At 37.0% G+C, this 20,387-nt stretch overlaps 1 protein-coding gene across 1 annotated transcript; it reads right to left on the minus strand.

The window, feature by feature from the left end:
- Window positions 1–18,612: 18,612 nt before the first annotated feature.
- LOC140878663 (uncharacterized) lies at window positions 18,613–19,489 on the minus strand. Its single transcript, XM_073282279.1, has 2 exons — window positions 19,447–19,489; window positions 18,613–19,265 (listed from the first exon to the last, which is right to left on the minus strand). The coding sequence occupies exons 1-2, from the start codon at window positions 19,487–19,489 to the stop codon at window positions 18,613–18,615; spliced, it is 696 nt and encodes a 231-aa protein (XP_073138380.1).
- Window positions 19,490–20,387: the final 898 nt, after the last annotated feature.

The raw sequence follows: 20,387 nt of genomic DNA on the forward strand, positions 1-20,387 counted from the left end.
ATGCATTTGGAAGACTTATTCATGTCATTTTCTTTTTTTGGTTTTAAAAAAACAAGTTCCCAACTAATCATGAAACCTCCAAATTACCTAATTTGAGTTTTTAAATACTTGATTTGGTCTTTTAGATTTTCAGAATACGTAATAAAATACTAGATTTTTGAGTTGTATAAATGAAACAATAAGAGGATACGTGATATATCATACTTAATTGTATTCATTTATAATACTTATTAGTAGTAATCTATTATAGTTAATAGTATTCATTCATAATACTTTTTGTTATAAATGAAACAACAAGATGTTGCTTAATTTAATATTATATTTATTAGTATCCATTCAAAATACTTATTGGTAATCATTCATTATAATTAACAGTATTCATTCATAATACTTATTGTTATAAATGAAACAATGAAACAATACTTAATTTGATATGACACTTATTAGTATTCATTCAGAATACGTATTGGTAATCATCCATTATAGTTAATAGTATTTATTCATAATACTTATTGTTATAAATTAAACAACAAGACGATACTTAATTTGATATTACACTTATTACTCATTGATAATCATCCATTATAATTAATAGTATTCATTCATAATACATATTGTTATTAATAAAACAACAAGACGATACTTAATTTGATATTACATCTACTAGTATTCATTCACAATACTTATTGGCAATAATCTATTATAGTTAATAGTATCCATTCATAATATTTATTGTTATTAATGAAAAACAAGATGATACTTATTTTGATAGTACACTTATTATTATTCATTCAGAATACTTATTTGTAATCATCCATTATAGTTAATAATATTCACTATAATACTTGTTGTTATTAATAAAACAACGAGACGATACTTAATTTGATGGTACACTTATAGTATTCATTCATAATACTTATAATTGGCAATCATCCATTATAGTTAATAATATACATTCATAATACTTATTGGTGTCAATGAAACAACAAAAGGATACTTAATTTGGTAATGTACTTAATACTATTCATTCTTAATACTTATGGGTAATCCGTTATAGTTAATAGTATTTATTCATAACACTTGGTATTAATGAAAAAAACAAGAGATAGTTAATTTGATATTATAATTATTAATATTCATTAATAATACTTATTGGTAATAATTCATTATATTTAATAATATTTATTTATAATACTTATTGTGACTTAATCTTCAACGATTTATTTGGCATCCAAGATTTAAGAAGAGCATACTTGAATTGGTACAAAAAGTACCTAATATTTTTTAAATGGTACACATGTACGTGCCGGCCCTGTAAGTACTCATATTCGATTGCTTTATGTCGAAAAATAAATTTGGAACTTAATCTTGAATGATTTTATTTGACATTCATGAAGAATATCTTAATTGGTACAAATAGTGCATAATATTTATCAAATAGTATTTGTTGGGCCCCGTAAATATTCACATTACTTAAGACTTAATATTCTTTAATGAATTTATTTGGCACAAATAGTACCTAATATTTTTAAAATAGTACATATGTTGGCCCTGTAAGCACTCATATTCTATTACTTTTTGTCGAAAAAATAAACTTGAAAATTAATCTTGAATAACTTTATTTGACATTCATGAAAAACACCTTAATTGGTTCAAATAATATCTGATATTTCTCAAATATTACTTGATTGGTTCCCGCAAATACTCACATTTGATTATTTTTTGTCAATCACTACTTAAGTATCTTTATTTGGCACAATAGTATTTATATTTTTGAAATAGTACTTGATTTGGCATCCGAAATATTCATATTCAATTTGTTTTTTTCAAAAAATAAACTTGAGACTTAATCTTTAATGACTTTATTTGGAATTTATGAAATAATAAGAAAATATCTGAATTGATACAAAGAGTACCTAATACTTTTAAATAGTACTTGATTTGACATCTAAAATACTCATATTCGAGTATTTTTTGTTAAAAAATAAATTCGAGACTCTATTGAATGAATTTATTTGGCATTCATGAATTAAAAAGAGGATACTTGAATTGGTACAAAGAGTACCTAATATTATTCAAATAATACTTGCTTTGACTTTCGAAATACTCATATTTGATTATTTTTTTGTCAAATAATAAATTCGTGACTCAATATTGAATAATTTATTTTGTGTTCATGACATAAGAAGTTGATACCTGAATTGGTACAAAGAGTACCTATAATATTATTCAAATAGTACTTTATTTGGCCCCCAAAATACTCACATTCAATTTTTTTTTTTTTTGTCAAAAATTAAATTTGAGACTCAGTACTCATGAAATAAGAAGATGATACTTGAATTAGTAAAAAAAAGTACAAAATATTATTCAAATAGTATTTGATTTGGCTCCTGAAATACTCATATTCGATTATTTTACGTCAAAAAAAATAAATAAATTCGAGACTCAATATTGAATTAATTTATTTGACATTCATGAAATAAGAATATGACTTGAATCAGTACAAATAACAGTACTTGATTTGTGTAGTAGCCCAGTTTCATTTTACAAGATTAAGTGATTTAAACATGTTTAAAATGGATAAAATATGATTAAGAAAATTCCAAATGGGTTAGTGGAGTTGTCCAAGTATTCGGGTGGATCGGATGAGTTCGGATGGTTTGAACTTCAACAGTTCGGAAGCTAAGTTGGGGTTCGGAAGGAGGTGAGATCGGACAATCCAATCCCAAGATCGACGCGTCCTAACTCAACCAGTTAGGTGTTCGATGTGTTTTCAACTTGAGATCAACACGTGACAGAGATCGGACCATCCGAATTCCACGATCGGAGCGTCCGAAGTGCTGGCGAGATAGATGGATTAGATCTTGTGTGAGGCCTCGGTTCTAAACATCTAATCTCAGATTAAACAATAAATAAGCCATAAGAAAAACATGCTTTAAATTTAAATTTTTTTAAAAAAAATGCCTCGCGCGCGCGCAGGCTTCGCCTCCAGCAACCTTGCTGAAGGCTCGCGCCCGCGCGAGATACAAATCTCGCTCGCGCGCGGGCTAACAATCCAGGGCTCCTGGAATTGCTTCTCGTACTCGCGCGAGGTACAATCACGCGCGCGTGGGGGAAGCCTGGGCATAAATGCTCAAGCATTTAAAAAGTTCCCGAGCTCGCTTTTTGACATGAATTCAAATACATACACAAAATGGGGGTGTAGAGAATACACGCAATATCAAATATCAATACCAAAGCATGCTTTCATAATATATTTAAGATCAACATAAAGTCTCGATCGATAGAAGTTCTAAACATACTTCGCTCCAAGTTATACAACTCCGAAATACAAACGAGTTCGAATACAAAACATATCAAGTTCGAATCACATGCAACAACCAGCTTCAATCCCAGCTAGAGTTCTAAACTCGCTTCAAAACATAAACTAGGTTGACATGCTGAATTCGACTTCTAAACCAAGTCTCACTTCTATCTCTCACTCTTGATGCTAACCGGGTCTTCGCTGACTCGATCATGCCCCACCTGTTGCCAAGTACATTTACAAAACAAAGCAACAGCCGGATAACTCCGGTGAGAAAGATATTCCTAGTAAAAGCAACATAACAAGTAATACAACAACAAACATGCTTTCAAGACAACAACATATTCAATATAAACATAATGAAATGCATGTCTTTAAATCGGGATATCAATTCTGATAAACAAGGGATTGCTGCTATGCTTTTGGTATCCCGATGATGAGATCACGTAACGACTCATCGACTCTCCCAATCGAGGTGGTGCCACGTATCCTAATCCCCTAGACTTTGGTGCGACTATGAGGAATATGCTGACACTAGGTGAACTTCTACAACCCAGGTCACTCACAACATAGCCCCCAAAACGTCTAATTAAAAAGGGACGTTCTGCCCACTGAAATCAAAGGATTGACTCAAGATGAATGCATAAGAAAACATAAACATTAATCCATATAACAAAAGCTAAAACAACACAAAATACAAGTTCCACATGATAGAACAAGTATTGATGCAAGTATGTAATTTAAGGGAAAACTCAGGAACCAATCTGTCTCGAGTATGCTATCCCGCTATACAATGACTGATTTTACCTTTCAATGCAAGTAGCTCCAACTATGGATAAGTTACAATAAAAGGTTATATCAGAAACTATACAACCTAACAACAACAACTGCTCAAGGTAATCTCTTTACCGTTCTTTGTCCAACTCTTCGACGATCCAATGCTGCTAACACCGGGCTCGACAAACTCCAAACAAATCTGTACGGAGACAAAAGATGATCAACAACAATGATCAAACTCATTAGCCAAAGTTCAACAACTCGAAACGGTTCGAAATCCCAAAACTCAAACCGGCGGCATAACGGTTATAACTGATCGAACCGAAAACACAGACAGCAGTATAACAACAATACTAACTCATAACAATGCTAATACAACAAAATACTACAAACCCATCAAATCTCAAACTCCAAATTTTTGAATAAACTTCCAAAAATCATAACAATTCCGAACGACGCTTTAATTCAAAACTGACTGAGAATATACGATCAGAACTCTGCCAAGAATAACATAACCGAAACTCAATCGATTCTAACAACATCCGAAAATAGAAGTCTAGCTGATCGAAGAAAAACTTACGATAGAACGAATCTCTCGCTGCAGTGATCGCTAATATGCCTTCAGAAATAAATTCTAACGGACGGATCAAGCTTGAACTGAAATCACAAAGCTTGAAATGGGTGTTGGGGCGTAACAATGGTGGAGGAGGTGATGGAAGGGAAAGAGAAGAAGGAATGGAGACTAGTCAACCTTCTCCCAAGTGTAGATAATATATTAAACTCCCAATTTGCATTTTAGTCACTGAAATTTCCAAAATTTGCAAAATAGACCCTGATCAAAATCAAGTCGGCTCTTGAACTCTGTAATTTCTGATTAACTCAAATAAACTCAATTAAGATAAAATCGGGGCGTTACATCTTGACACCTAGATTGCATGTGAGATCGGACGATCCGAAGTCCAGTTCGGACCGTCCGATCAAAGCAATCGGACGCGTGGTTGCATGCGAGATCGGATCGTCCGATCTCCGCCTATAAATAGGGGGTCCGAGATTCAGAATTGTGCACCAAATTCACCTTCTTTCCCTCTCGATTCGTAGTAGTTTTTAGGGTCTTCCAGCCTTTTTTTGCAAGGGGTGGGTCTTGGCGAGACATTTTCGGAGTCGTAGCGGAGTTGTGCCCCAGTTCTGGGGCAATCGACATCAACGGGATGACGACGGACAGAGATATTCTCGAGATCTTATAAATAGTTTGGGAGTATTTAATAGCTTAGTTAAGACTTTTAGAGCATTATGATTATCATGATTTGTAGTGATGGAATGTAGATTCTTGGACATCTAGGACAATTATTAAGGTGTGAAAGTACTATTCGAGATATTCAGACTGAGTATGCATGTATTATGCGTTGCATTGTTTATATGACATGATTTTATCTGCATATTGTCACAATATTATGATTTATGCATTAGCATATTGAGCTTATACCCTTGAGATAGTCGATAGTAGGGCGCTCACCCTACGTGTAGTGGATGATTGGAGACGTGGACTTGTTTCAGGTCCTGATATACACATAGGATATATGAGCCACCTCTTGGTGCAACGGTGCAAAGTGCTATATACCTGGGGTCGAGTCAGTGAGCAGGATTCTTGACCTAGTGTCTTGGTACTCGTACACTTGCATTCATGCTCATATAATATTTATATACTCATACTCTCGTACTGAGTGTAGTTCGCTCATGTCCATTTTTTTTTGTTTCTTGGACAACTCATTCGACGGAGCAGTTGCAGGTAGTTTTCCCAAGGATTTCATGCTCATATAATATTTGTATACTCATACTCTCGTACTGAGCGTTATTCGCTCACGTTCATATTTCTGTGCTTCTTGGACACCCCATTCGATGGGGCAGTTGCAGGTAGTTCTCCTAGGGATTTGGAGATTAGGCAATGACCAAGGCAGGATTGCAGGGTTAGCCGCTAGGTTTTAATTTATTTGTATTAAGTTAATTCGATTGTGTTGTATTTATTTGGGTATATTTATCGGTTGTATTATGCTGATTCATCATTTTGAATTAATTTCGCAGTTACTCTGATTATGTTTATTTTACAGATTAATTGCATGCCAAAGTTTCTGATTAGTAGGTGATCACGGAGCGGGTCACTACAATTTGGCTCCCGAAATACTCTATGCGATTTTTTTGTCAAAAAATAAAATCTTATAACTCAATATTTAGTGAATTTATTTGAAAATAATGAAATAAGAAGAGGATAATTGAATTTGGATTACTAGAAAAAAATATAAGAAAAAACCGATGTTCAGATTTAATTGATATTTCAAAAAAATAAATTTTTTGTTATTGAGTTTTTTATTTAAGAAATTTGGAAAATAAAGGTTTGCATGAAGAGAGAGATCATGTGCACAACATGCGCAAAAAATAAGGGTACTGGTGTCTTTTTATGCTACTAGGGAGTGGAAACTAAAATCATAGTTATTTAAGGTGTGCAGTCTAAAACTCTCTTACATGAGGACTGATCCATAAATGAAAGTTGTGTTTAGGTATTTTTTTATAATTTACCCTTTAAACTTCATGGTCAGAATTATAATTTAATTGGAAGCCTACCTCCATGTGAAGGTACAACCTCGAAGTTTGCTCAGCTATATATTTACAAAACAGAAAATGAAATTACTAATCGGATTTCTGTTGTCATGTATATCTTAAAATATGTCTTATTTTTAATTTATCGTATTTGTGATTTTAGTAGAAAAAATTCATTTATATCGAATCAACATATTTTTCAGAAAAAATAGAGACAAAAATAATCTGCATCTGGAGATAGTTTCTGATTTGAAGGTCGTATTAAATGAAAACAATGTTTTGGTCAAGTTTTTTAGGATGATCAAAGAAAGAATGATGGTAGAAGTACGATCCAATATTAAATTAAGGCTGATTGGTAGAAAAGATAAGGACGGAAGACGATATAATCTTCCTTCTACTTCTGAGGTTGGTGCATTAATTGTGGAAGATTTCAATGAGTCTTTGGACGACAGAGATATTTTAGTAGAAATACAAACGGGTAGGCATGCTTAAGGGTTCCACCGGACCGGTTTCGGTCCGGTTCCGGCCGGTTCCGGGTCCATAATGGTCGGAACCGGTGGGAACCGGTTCTAACCGATTCCGGACCAGTTCCGGTTCCAAGGTTACTTACCTTGGAACCAATTCGAACCTATGTCCGGTTCGACATCAACCGGACCGGTTCCAGTCCGGTTCCAACCGATTTCAAAGTTGGAGTAAAGCAGAGAACGGACCCTGGACTAACCTCCGTGCCTAGGTCCGTGTGCCATCAGGTTTGAGCAGATTTCTAAAAAAAAAAAATTTGAAGGGCACGGACCCTATGCACGGGGTCCGTGCCCATTATAACAAAAAAAAAATTGAAACTTTGGTTGATTATATTCTTGGTTCTTGGTTGTATCAATGTTTGAATGATTTATTTTTTATTAGATAATTATAACCGAGGTCCTTACATAACTTGAAACGTTTAATTTTACAATTGAAATCTAAAATTCATCACGATTAACTAAAATATACTTCGAATACTCCGGTTCTTCGTCGGAGCTTGAACTTTGAAATTCGTCGAATGCTCCAGCGGTCCTATTCTTTTTTTCGGCTGCAAATCAGTCTTGGAGGCATGTCAACATACTAAGTGTTTCTAGCTTTAAATTAGTTCTTTGATCACCAATGATTCTTCCACATATTGAAAATGCCGATTCGAAAGCAACACTAGAACTTTGAACGGCTAGGATGTCTCGTGCAATTGCCGCTAACACTGGATAAAGTTGAGAATTTACTTTCCACCAATTTAGAACATCAAAACTTTCAGTAGTCTCAATATATTGGCTCAGATAAATTTGGATCTCATTGTAATTAGTTGTTGTAGCTTTTCCCTTCAACTTTTGTCTTTTCAAACTTTGAAAGAAGTTGATTGCTCCAGTTTTGCCTATCTCCATCGGTCTCTCATCCGACTGTGCACTCGGTTCACCCTGTTCTCTTGCATACAAATCAAACAATTCTTGGAGAGAATGTGTTATTGACTTCTTTTGATCGTCAACATTCTTCCCAAGAAATTTAGCGTAATATTCAAAAAATATGTCTAATCCACCTTGGCTTTGACTAGGATCAAGTAGTGTTGCTAAACCATGCGAAATTGGGATATTCTCCCAATATTTCAAAAATTTATCTTCCATGTTAGAAATAAAATCATGCATAAATGAATCACCACGATGTTCCATAAATTTAAATATCATATTGAAAATCAAAGGCAAAAACATGGGAGAAGTGGGGTAGTGAATGCCAGAAAATTTTTCGGTTGCTTCTTTAAGAATTTCTAACAAAGAAACAACATGACTCAAAATATTCCAATCATCGTCAGTCAAGACTAAAGCATTTGCAGCAATATTATTATAGTATGGAGTAACTAAATCTTTAAAACGTAATAAAGTTTGAAGCAAATGATATAAAGAATTCCATCGAGTGTCAACTGGTGCAGGAAATTTTTTAAATCTAATCCCATTTGATTCTACTAGTTTTTTCCAATCACATCCATATCTTCTTTCACGTAATAATTTTCCACATGTTTTGAATTTTTCTATTACAGTACACAAGCGATCATCCAATGCACATTTAACACATAAGTTGATAACATGACAAGCACATCTAACATGAAGCAACTTTCCATCTAAAATCAGTTTTAATGAATTCTTTATGTATCTAATTGCAAGAGTATTGGCACTCGCATTATCTAATGTAATAGACATTATTTTATTTTGTATTCCATAAGTCTTAGCAACATTACAAACATATCTAGCTATAGTGTATGCATTGTGTGACGATTCTAAATAATCGAGTGATAAAATTATTTTTTGCATACACCAAGTTTCATCAATCCAATGACATGTAACAACAAGATAAGATTCAAATTTAATATTAGTCCAAATATCAATCGTCAAACTAACTCTACACGAAATATTTGAAAGATGCGATTTTAGTGTTTCCTTATATTCCTTATACATATCGAAACAATATTTTTTAAGTGTATGCCTAGAAATATTATGAAAACCCGGTTGAATAGTACTAGTAAATTCAACAAAACCTTCTTGTTCGGCTAGTAGGAAAGGTTGACAACATTTCGTAACAAATTTAACAATGGCTTTTCGAGAAATATCTTTAGTAATCGTAAAAGCTCTACCACTTGAAGGATTAATTTGTTGTTGAGTTGGTTCTCTACTAAATGGTTGTAGAGTATCCGGATCAAGTTTATGTACCTTGACTAAATGTTTTTTCAAAGTACCAGTACCACCGGAACCACCACCAGTTTTGTAAGAATATTTGGTTTTACAAATTTTACATACGGCAAAAGAGTTGTTCGTACCTTGTTGTTCGATATCAAAGTGATCCCAAACTTTACTTCGTTTTGCTCGTCTTGTCGTCGTACTCGTTGAAATCGTGTTGCTTTTCCGAGCGGAAGATGGTGTCCCGGCATCTAAATTGGGGATTTGCATTGCTTCTTCCTCCTCGTTCCCAGGTTCGACTTCATCAAAGTCGGGTATATAGGGAAAATCTTGAGCAAGATCGAACACACATTCACCACCACGACCACCACCACGGTTTGAAGATGATGCCATTGAATGTAGAGAAAGTAGAATTTAAATAAATATATATTTGAGATATAATTATAGAGAAAGTAAAGTAGATAATTATGAGAAAATGGTTGTGTCAAAATAATGAAAACTATCTAGTATTTATAGAAATTTTTTGGGTATAAATTATAAATTTTTTTTTAAAAATTGGCCCCCTAATTTGGGGGCCAATTTGCAATTAAACCATGCAGTAGCCGTTGGCAACGGCTACTGCATGGTACACAATTGCCAACAGATACAATCCAATTTTTTTTTTTTTATTATTTTTTTATTATTTTTACCGGTTCCGGATTCGGTTCCGGGTCGGATCCGGATTTATCTAGATTCGGTCCAGGAACCGGAACCGGATGAACCGGTTCTGAAAACCCTGAACCGGTTCAATCCATTAGTAAATGGATTGGGCTCGGTTCCGGGCCCGGTTCTTCCATACCGGGTCCGGTTCCGGGCTTATTGTGTCGGGTTCGGTTCGGTTCCGGGCCGAACCGGCCCGTTAATCATGCCTACAAACGGGTCGACTTAAACGTATCAATGAGTTGAATCCTGCATATCTCTCTCTCCAATATCCTATATTTTCCACTATGGTGAGGATGGTTATCGAGAAGATACTCCATTTTCAGAATCCAAATCAAGTGTTGGAGGTAGAAAAAAAAATAAGTATAAGAGAATTTTTCGCTTATCGACTGCATGATAGGGAACATCCTAAAATACCCCTAATTTTAATAATTGAAATTTTAAGAAAACCAATACAAAAAGGTAATAAAGTAATATTTTATTCTCACTATCTCACTTTCTCAACACCTCTCTCACGTTTATCTCCACTATTGTAATATTTGATTGTGCTCCTCACCCAAAAATAATTTATTTATGTAATCAAAAAAACATAAAACCTCTCACGTTCTTTTATCTTTTTTTACACAAATTTTTCCTTCAATTATTGTATTTTATGTAGTTTTTATACACAACATGTGTGCTTATTTATTAGTATACATGAGTTTAGGATTAGTATTATGGGCCATCACTTTGTATTTTGATTTAGGGCCATATGAATATTGAACTGTATGTCATTGGTCTATTATAATGTATATACTTTAGGCCTGATCAATAGTAAGAAAAATAACTTGTGGTCATGTTTTTATTAGTTTTTTGTGTACATTATCTTAGTTTTGGGTTTATTTTTATTCATGAAAATGCTATCTCAGTTTAGGTATTTATTAAAGCTCAAATTAAATATCAAATATTAATTGTATTATAATAACATGGAAAATTTTACTTTTTTGAATTCTAATTATTTAATTTTAATGTAGTATTATTAATTTAATTAATTTAATGTTTAGTATTTTATTAGACACAGATCTATGATTTTTTTAGTTGGGTCATGTTAATGTTAATTTAGCTAGAAAAAAAATATATGTTCGCTTCGAAATAATGAAAAATATTTATTTTAGATATTATTAGTTAAATATATGGACCCAAGATTGTACACGCATTTTATTTTTAAGGAAGTTATAATAAAAATTCCTTAGCCAATTTATTTAAGTAAATTCATGCGGAAGATAATTTATTGTTTTATTTTACCAAACATGGAAACATTTATCTTTTGAATTTTTATTATAATTTTTTCATTTATATTTGGTTAAATTTATATTTTAAATTTTATATTGTAAATATTGCAAAAAATCTGGATTCAGGAGACATAGTATCCGAAAAGTGTAATTTACGTGGTTCATTTAAGATGGTGTTTCCAACGTCAAAATCTCCGTTAAGTGATATCACATATGGCATGATTATTTTTTTTAATTCCATGAAATATTTTTTCGTATTTGTTTAATCTAACTGATTATATTTATTTTCTTTTAACATTGGTACGTGCAGCTACTTCATCAAGCTTAATGGACATAGATTGAAACGACCCTAACTCTCTAAATATAAATAATAAATAAAGAATTAAGGAATTTTTCAAAAAAAATTGCCATGACTCGTTTAGAACTATTAAAAAGCCAACCTGTCACAAACAATAGTTCAAACAAATGAAATAAACACCTGATAAAAATCCAAATACGATAATCATAGAATCTAGAAAGGAGAGTTAACCCCACACAGTTGCGGAATAATAAACTGTTAAGTTTACATGCCAAAAATTCTAAAGCAGGGAAAACACATCCTGCAAATGACTGACAGTGTATGAAAATATTTCAACTCATAAATAAAAATGGCAACATCAGAGTTTTGTGAAAAGCTAAAAGCACGTCGGTCAAGGGCCTGCACCACCGGTGACCTCGCCCTGGGGATCCTGCCCCTCAGCCTCAATGTAATAGTCATCACCTGAAAACAAATAAGTGTAATGAGCCTAAAAGACTCAGCAAGAAAATGGAGGGGGATAACGAGTACTACATAAATACAAGCACAGACAGATAAAAATAACTTGTAATAAAATAATTTTTTTGCGCCCCTAACTTAAATAAATGATTTCTGAATGAAAGGAGTAAACATGAATGAAAGATATGCATGGCTAAGTCGAACATAAATAACTGAATAAACTGATCTGAACATAGTCATAAATATTGAACTTAGATCCTTGGATTGTGTCTCTGTGATTTCGATCATGATCATGGTTGCAGTGCACTATGCCGCAAGGAGGTCAGGATAACACCCAACCCAATCTTGCCCTGTATTTGGTAAGGGAGGCCAAAATATCTCTCAACCCCACACGAACACATGCTAAGGTAAGAAAACCCATAATGATTTGGTAAGGGAGGCCAAAACGTCTCCCAGCCCCATGCATACACATGAATAAATGTAGTCACAATCATCTCACTTCGTTCGTAAAATACTTTCTTTCCTTCATGAATATGAGACTTAGCATGCATATGCAAATATGACGTACATGTAAATATTTGAACGGTAATCATGTAAATGACTCATACATGGATGATCGAGATGGTGATTTAGGAGACAAACCAAAGGATGAAAATTTAACCCATAATTTGTACTTAAGACAAATTCGAGCGGTTCGCCCATAAAATTTGTATCTTGTTTGATTCTTATTCAAAAAGGATTCCGCTTAAAACCACGATTCCATGACACTTAGAACTAAGTAGAAAAATCATCCTCGGAATTTATTTCCTAAACAACCATTTTATAAAAATTCCATTTCCGGACAGCCCCCTCCTATAACTTCAAAATTCTGCACACCTTCCTTTATATGTCTAGAACTCGACCGAATCTTAATTGAATTAATTCCCGCTTTCACCGACATATTCCTAACATTCCAAACCTATTCCAGACCCAAGACTTTAACCAAATCATGAGATATACTCAACCTTAACCATAAGTTTCCGGACAGCCCCAAACGCTCCTAAAATTCTGCTCAAGACTCATGATCAAACTCAACCCAAAACTTAGCTATAATTCTCCCAAATTCCAGGCCACTAATATAGGACCATGACCAACATTTAACCACATTTCAAGCACCTACAATTCACCTCAAATATACCTATACTCAGCCCGAAAGCAGCCCCCCAGCCACCATCAAAACCGAGCCCCTCTATTCTAGACTAGTTCAAAGTTTCCTCTAACCAATTTACAATCTAACTCCAACCCATCCTAAACACTGCCATGTGACTACATTTCACTCATGGTAGCCCCCAATCCACCATCCAAATCAACACAATAAAACTCCAAGTTTTCGAACCACATGCCATAAAATTTCTGGAATTTTGAAAACAACATGACATTCAAGCATACAACATTTCAAATTCAATATTTATTTCAATCTCAACAAATAACATAATTATCAAACTTAAAATGGGGGAAATCTCGGCTACATAGTGAAGGCCGAACAGGGCATATACATATATACATTTCAATGGTTCGTGAGATGCAATTCACACACAACATACAATTCCACACGGTGACGGGAAAAATAAGCCATAGTCTTGCCTAGTTAGAAACCGAAATGAAAGAGCTCAAATGTGCTAAACCCGAAACAAAGGGGAAAAGGGCTGCTCAAGCTGGAATCCGAGCTTATAAGGGAAATAAGCAGCTCGTTCAGCTGGCCACGAAGACGCCTCGCCGGAAAAGAAGGAAGGAGAAGAGCTGCAGCGGCGATCCAAGGAGAAGAGGGAACAACCGATCCTTGAGCTTGGGGAAGGAGAAATGAGTTTGAGTCGTGAGGTGTGTGTGTGTGTTTGAGGCATGAGTTGAGTGTGTGTTGAGAGTGTAATGTGTTTGGAGGCTAGGGTTAAATCTAAGTCCAAGTGTATGTGTAGGTAAACCCTAGAAAAAAAAATGAGAGTGTTATGAAATTTAGGAAAAAGTGCTACACACTTTTAAAAAGTGCCAAACCAATAAAGCAATTAGGTCTACAAATTAAATCGCACTAAATAAATAAAAAATACAAGCTTAAAAATCCTAATTTAAAATATTAAATTGATTTTATTAGTCCGAAAAATAAAAATGCTAATTTTTGCAAAAGTTAAAAATAATAAATTCTAATGCGCGGGAAAATATAATATTTAGCCAATTAACACAGAAAATTAAAATAGTTAAAATCATAAATATTAAAGACTGATTTAGACATGAAACTTAAATTAAGAAATTCTAGACGTAACAATTCATCTCTCCCTAATATGGAATTTTGTCATCAAAATTAAGACTTACTAAAAAGCTCTGGGTAACGAGTTCTGATATCTGCATTTGCTTCCCAAGTGGCCTCTTCATCCGAATGATTCTGGCATCTCACTTTGACCATTTGAATCGACTTGTTACGGAGTCTCCTCTTCTGTCTATCCAGAATCCGGATAGTCCTCTCCTCATACGTCATGTGAGGAGATAACTGAAGAGGTTCCAAGTTAAGCACATGAGACTGATTTGAGATATACATCCTCAAATTGATACATGGAAGACATTATGGACTCCATCAAGGTTAGGCGGCAAGGGCACTCTATAAGCCTATGCACCTACCTTGTCCATTACCTCAAAGGGTCCTACAAACCTTGGTGCCAATTTTCCTTTTTTCCCGAATCTCATTACACCCTTCATAGGAGCTACTCGGACAAACACATGGTCTCCCACCGAGAACTCCAAGTCTCTTCTTCTATGATCGGCATAACTCTTCTACCTACTCTGTGCAGTCCTCATCCTATCGCGGATCTTGGCTACAACCTCGGCAGTCTGCTGAACAATCTTGGGTCCCAAATCTGACTTTTCACCAATCTCGGTCCATAATACCGGTGATCTACACGGTCTCCCATACCAAGCGGTACTAAACAAAAGCTTCGTACCCAAGGCTGCATGAAGACTCTTCCAAAAAGTCGACGTAAATCGCGGATCTCTATCAGACACTATGAAAACAAGGATACCATGTAGTCTGACTATCTCCCGGACATACAACTCCGTATACTGAGTCATAGAGAAATTCGTCCTTACTGGCAAAAAGTGCGCCGACTTACTGAAACGGTCGACAATAACCCAAATAGCATTCGAGCCCCTCACTGTCCTCGGCAATCCAACCACAAAATCCATGGTAATATTCTCCCATTTCCATTCGGGAATAGGGAGTGGCTTAAGTAATCCTGCAGGTTTCTGATGTTCTGCTTTGACCTGCTAGCATATCAGACACTCTGACACAAATCGGGCAATATCATGCTTCATGCCCGGCCACCAATACAACTGCTGAAGTTCCCGATACATCTTTGTACTACCTGGGTGGATAGAGTACGATGATGTATGCGCCTCTGAAATGATAGTAACTCGCAGAGAATCACCTGCGGGCACCCAAAGTCGACCTCTGAACCTTACGATCCCATCTACTACTGAATACAAATCACTGCCTCTCTCGTCAGCTCTCTGTTTCCACCTACTCAACTGCTCATCAACTGCTTGAGCAACTCTGAAATGGTCAAACATCGTAGTCTGCACTGTCAAGGCTGACAATCTAGGAGCTCTACCCTTGACATAGAACTCTAGTCCGAATCTCTGAATCTCATCCTGCAACGGTCTAGACACTGTAAAAGAGGCAATCACTGCTGTATTTCTGCTCAATGCATCTGCGACGACATTAGCCTTACCCGGATGGTAACTAATGTCGCAGTCGTTGTCTTTCACCAACTCTAACCATCTCCGTTGCCTCATATTCAATTCCTTCTCGGTGATGAAGAGGCTTTTATGGTCGGTGAATATTTTACACTTATCTCCATAGAGATAGTGTCTCCAAATCTTGAGAGCGAACACCACTGCTGCTAACTCCAAATGTAGTGACTTAACCCGGATCCACTATCTACATCAGAGTTACGATAAAAGTGCATGCAATTAAAACTTAAAGCGTAAAGAGCAGATAATTAAAATACAACAAATTCAATCGGCAGAATACAACCGACGATAACAATCGTGTATAAATATTATACAACCAAATCGAAGGTTCAGGGTAGAAAAATCCCTACCCTCTACAACCTTGCACTCTCCAAAGCTCAATCCTGCTGAAAGCCATCTGGACCGTCCAGCCTCAAACTTGCCCCGCCACAAGGTACACCACGATACCCAAACACAGGGGCGTGAGCGACAACGCTTAATACAAAAGCAATGATATAAATACAAATATGCGCACACAATATGATTTAAAACTCAAGTGAAAACACTTGCTCATGGCACCGGAAATATACAGTACCGGCTAGAGAGCTACTCCGCGGGGTACTCGTATATTCCATATCAGGGCTGAGCCAACCCCATCCTGACCCGAATCCAAAATAGGATACAAGTCCCATATGGAAACTGTCATACCTGACTCGAGTCCAATATGAGATCACTGTTCCCTATGGAGACTGTCAATGACTCACATCTCTCCGGATGCAGTCACACGTAAAATCATGTATGTGCTAAGACGGTAAAACATGCTAAAACATGATAAGACATATAGCACATACTCATGCAACAGACATGCAAATATATCATGCCAGCTATCTTGGTCAGTACTTACGTACCTCTAACACTGCTGGTCAAAACCTAGCTCCACTGGCCTATACTCCAAGCCTATTAGTCCAGTCTACTGCTACTACAATGCAATATCCATGCATCAACAATAAAGCTCTAAAAGCCTTAACTAAGCTAATGCATACTCCTAAATATTTTTAGGATGCCAAAGCTATACCTGCATCCATCGTTAGCCCTTTGCTGTCGATAGCCTCAAAACTAGGTCATAGCTCCGCAACGACGTCTAGATCACTAAGCCACTTCCGGATTTCCCGTAGGACGCTTAGATCTCCCTAGATATGAGTCAGAAGGCTTAGGAATAGAGAGAGAAGAGAGGAAATGAGCGAGTCATAAATGAACCTCGGATCCTCTATTTATAGATGAAGTTCGGGCCATCCGAACTCGGCTTTGGGCCCTCCGAACTAGTTTGGATCCTCCGATCATGACTTTGGATCGTCCAAACACGATCGGATAGTCCGATCCTAACTTCGGGTCCTCCGAAGTCCCAACAGTGATGTCAGCCATGATGTAACCTTGCTGACGTAATTGATGACGTAAGCTCTAACCCTGTTCGGGTCCTCCGATTCCACCGACGGAGCCTCCGATCCTCTTCGGATCCCCCAAACCCCTCTTCGGATCGTCCGAACTCCTCGGCCCTCTGATCCTGACTCCGATCACGTTCGGGTCCTCCGAACACCAGTTCGGAGCGTCCGAACTTCCCGAGTCATGCCCACCATTTTCGAGTGTCCTGGATATATTTTCGGACTCCGTTAATCCATTTGGAATTTCTTTAATCATGTTTTATTAAATTTAAACATGATCACTTGATTAATTACCTATTAATCATTAATTTTGGATACGGGTTACTACACCAAATCATGAGTAGGTTAGTTCTTATCATGCTCCTTCAACTTTCTAGAAGCATAAGCAATAACCCTATCTTGCTGCATAAGCACTGCACCAAGTCCCAACTTGGAAGCATCTGTATAAACCACAAAATCTCCCTCTCCAGATGACATAGCTAACACTGGTATTGTCGTAAGAGCTTCCTTCAACACATCAAAGGTCTCTTGACACTCTGGCTTCCAAATAAACTTGGAATTCTTTTTGGTCAATGCTGTCAAGGGCACAACAATTGATGAAAAACCCTTGATAAACTTCCTATGGTATCCGGCCAATCCGAGAAAACTGCAAATATCCGATGCGTTTCTTGGCACAGACCACTCATTCACTGCTTGAACCTTAGAAGGATCTACTTTCACTCCACTCTTGGAAATAATATGACCCAAGAATGGTCCTCTCTCTAACCAAAATTCGCACTTGTCAAACTTAGCATACAACTTATGCTCTCGGAGTAATTCTAGAACTGTCTTCAAATGATGTGAATGTTCTTCTCTATCCTTCGAGTAAATGAGGATATCATCAACAAAGACAATGACAAACTGATCCAAGTACGGCTGGAACACGCGATTCATAAGATCAATGAAAACCGCGGGCATGTTCGTCATTCCGAACGACATCACAAGTAACTCGTAGTGGCCATAACGAGTCCTAAATGCTGTCTTGAACACATCTGACTCCTTCACCTTCAACTGGTGATAACCGAAGCGAAGATCGATCTTTGAAAATACAGAGGCTCCTTGCAACTGATCAAAGAGATCCTCAATTCTAGAAAGTGGGTACTTGTTCTTTATCGTCACTCTATTCAGCCCTCGATAATCAATGCACAACCTTAGGCTTCCGTTCTTCTTTTTCACAAAGAGGACTGGTGCGCCCCACGGAGAGAAACTAGGGCGTATGAATCCCTTATCAACCAACTCTTGAATCTGTTCTTTCAATTTTTTCATTTCCGTAGGAGCCAGTCTATACGGTTCCTTAGATCGGCACAGTATCCGGTACCAAGTCAATAGAGAACTCGAATTTTCTATCAGGTGGGATACCTGCAACATCGCCTGGGAACACGTCCCCAAAATCTCTGACGACGTCCACATCAAGAATTCCCGGACGTGCTGGCATCTCAGTCAAAGATATGCTGGCTAAGAATGTCTCATATCCATCATGCACCAACTGCTTAGCTTTCATTAAAGATATAATTTGAGTCCTCCTCGAACTCCTAGTAGACTCAAACCAAAATGGTTCTTCTTCCTCCGGTCTGACCATCACTGATCGCTGCTGGAAGTCAATCACCACAACATTCTTCGTCATCCAATCCATCCCAAGTATCAAATCGAACTCAGGCATGGGCAACACTATCAGATCTGCACTCGCTGATTGCCCTTGCAATAGAAGCTCAAGATTCTTCACTAAATTCCTCGTGGACAGTTCTTCTCCTGATGGGATGGTCACTGTGAATCCGCCAAATAGCTCTTCACACTCAATACCCCGCTTGCATGTAAAAGCCTCCGAAATAAAAGAATGTGTAGCCCCCGAGTCTAATAAGGCTCTAGTCGCTACACCGGCTACTAGAATTCTACTTGCATTAAAGGTGATTACAACCACGGAAAGATTGAAAGCAATTAAGACAAGTCCTACTTAGGTTCATTCTAAGTCATCAAATTCCCAAATTCAGAATTATTAATGTCAACACAACCAATTAACACGAAGCATGCAACCTAATAAGTTCACATTCCCCAAAAGAAAAGCTCATAATAAAAAATTTGCATCTATGAATCAATTAAATCACCCTTAATTAAAAGCCTTAAATATTACCTGTGATGAGCGTGGTATCAGGATCGGCCTCCTCGGCCTGCATTACATAGACTCTCCCCTAAGTCGGCGTCTTGCGCAATGGACAATCTGAAACCACCTGTCTTGGCTTCTTGCACCGATAATAGACACCGGCACCTACCAGACACTGTCCATGATGAGCACGATGACAATTTGGGCATATGGGTCTCTCCCTAGTCTGGGGAGCAGCGGGTCTTTGAGCCTGTTGACCCTGAGATCTCTGGGCATGATGCCCCTAGGGTCTATGGGCCAGATGTCCCTGAGGTCTGAAGGGTCCCTGCTGACACTGCGGCCCAATGAACGGCCTCTTCCCGTGATGCTGCTGCGGACCATGAGATGGAAGTGGCTTCTTACTCTGTGACTCAGTGCTGATGTCTCTCAAAGTCTGCTCATACCTCAAAGCTCATCTGAGCGCCGAAGCATAGTCAGCTGGCTCCGCCATGAGTACATCTCGTCGGATAGTGGGTCGTAGCCCAACAATGAAGTGCTGGAGCTTCTTCGCCTCGTCGTCCCCAATCAAAGGCACAAAGTGGCAACCTCGCTCAAATTTCCACAAACTCAGCCACAGATAGATCTCCCTGATGCAGGCTCATAAACTTCGTCTTCAAATGGGCCCTCACATCCACAGTAAAATACTTCTCAAAGAAGAGTCTCTTAAACTCAGTCCAAGGCAGGGTAGTTGGATCCACTGTCTTCTCAACTCCCTCCCACCAGAGAGAAACATCATCTTGGAGAAGAAAGATAGCACAACGAACCCGATCTGGATCTTCCAACTGCATATAACGAAAGATCACCTCGAGTGAACGGATCCATCCTTCCGCTACCAATGGATCAGTGGTGCCAGCAAAGTCCTTTGGGTTCATCTTCCTGAACTGCTCATAAACAGTCCCAAGTCCAGCCCTTGGAGCGTCCACATGTCGCTC

Source organism: Henckelia pumila, chromosome 2, assembly GCF_033568475.1.
Source record: "Henckelia pumila isolate YLH828 chromosome 2, ASM3356847v2, whole genome shotgun sequence".
Lineage (NCBI taxonomy): Eukaryota > Viridiplantae > Streptophyta > Magnoliopsida > Lamiales > Gesneriaceae > Henckelia > Henckelia pumila.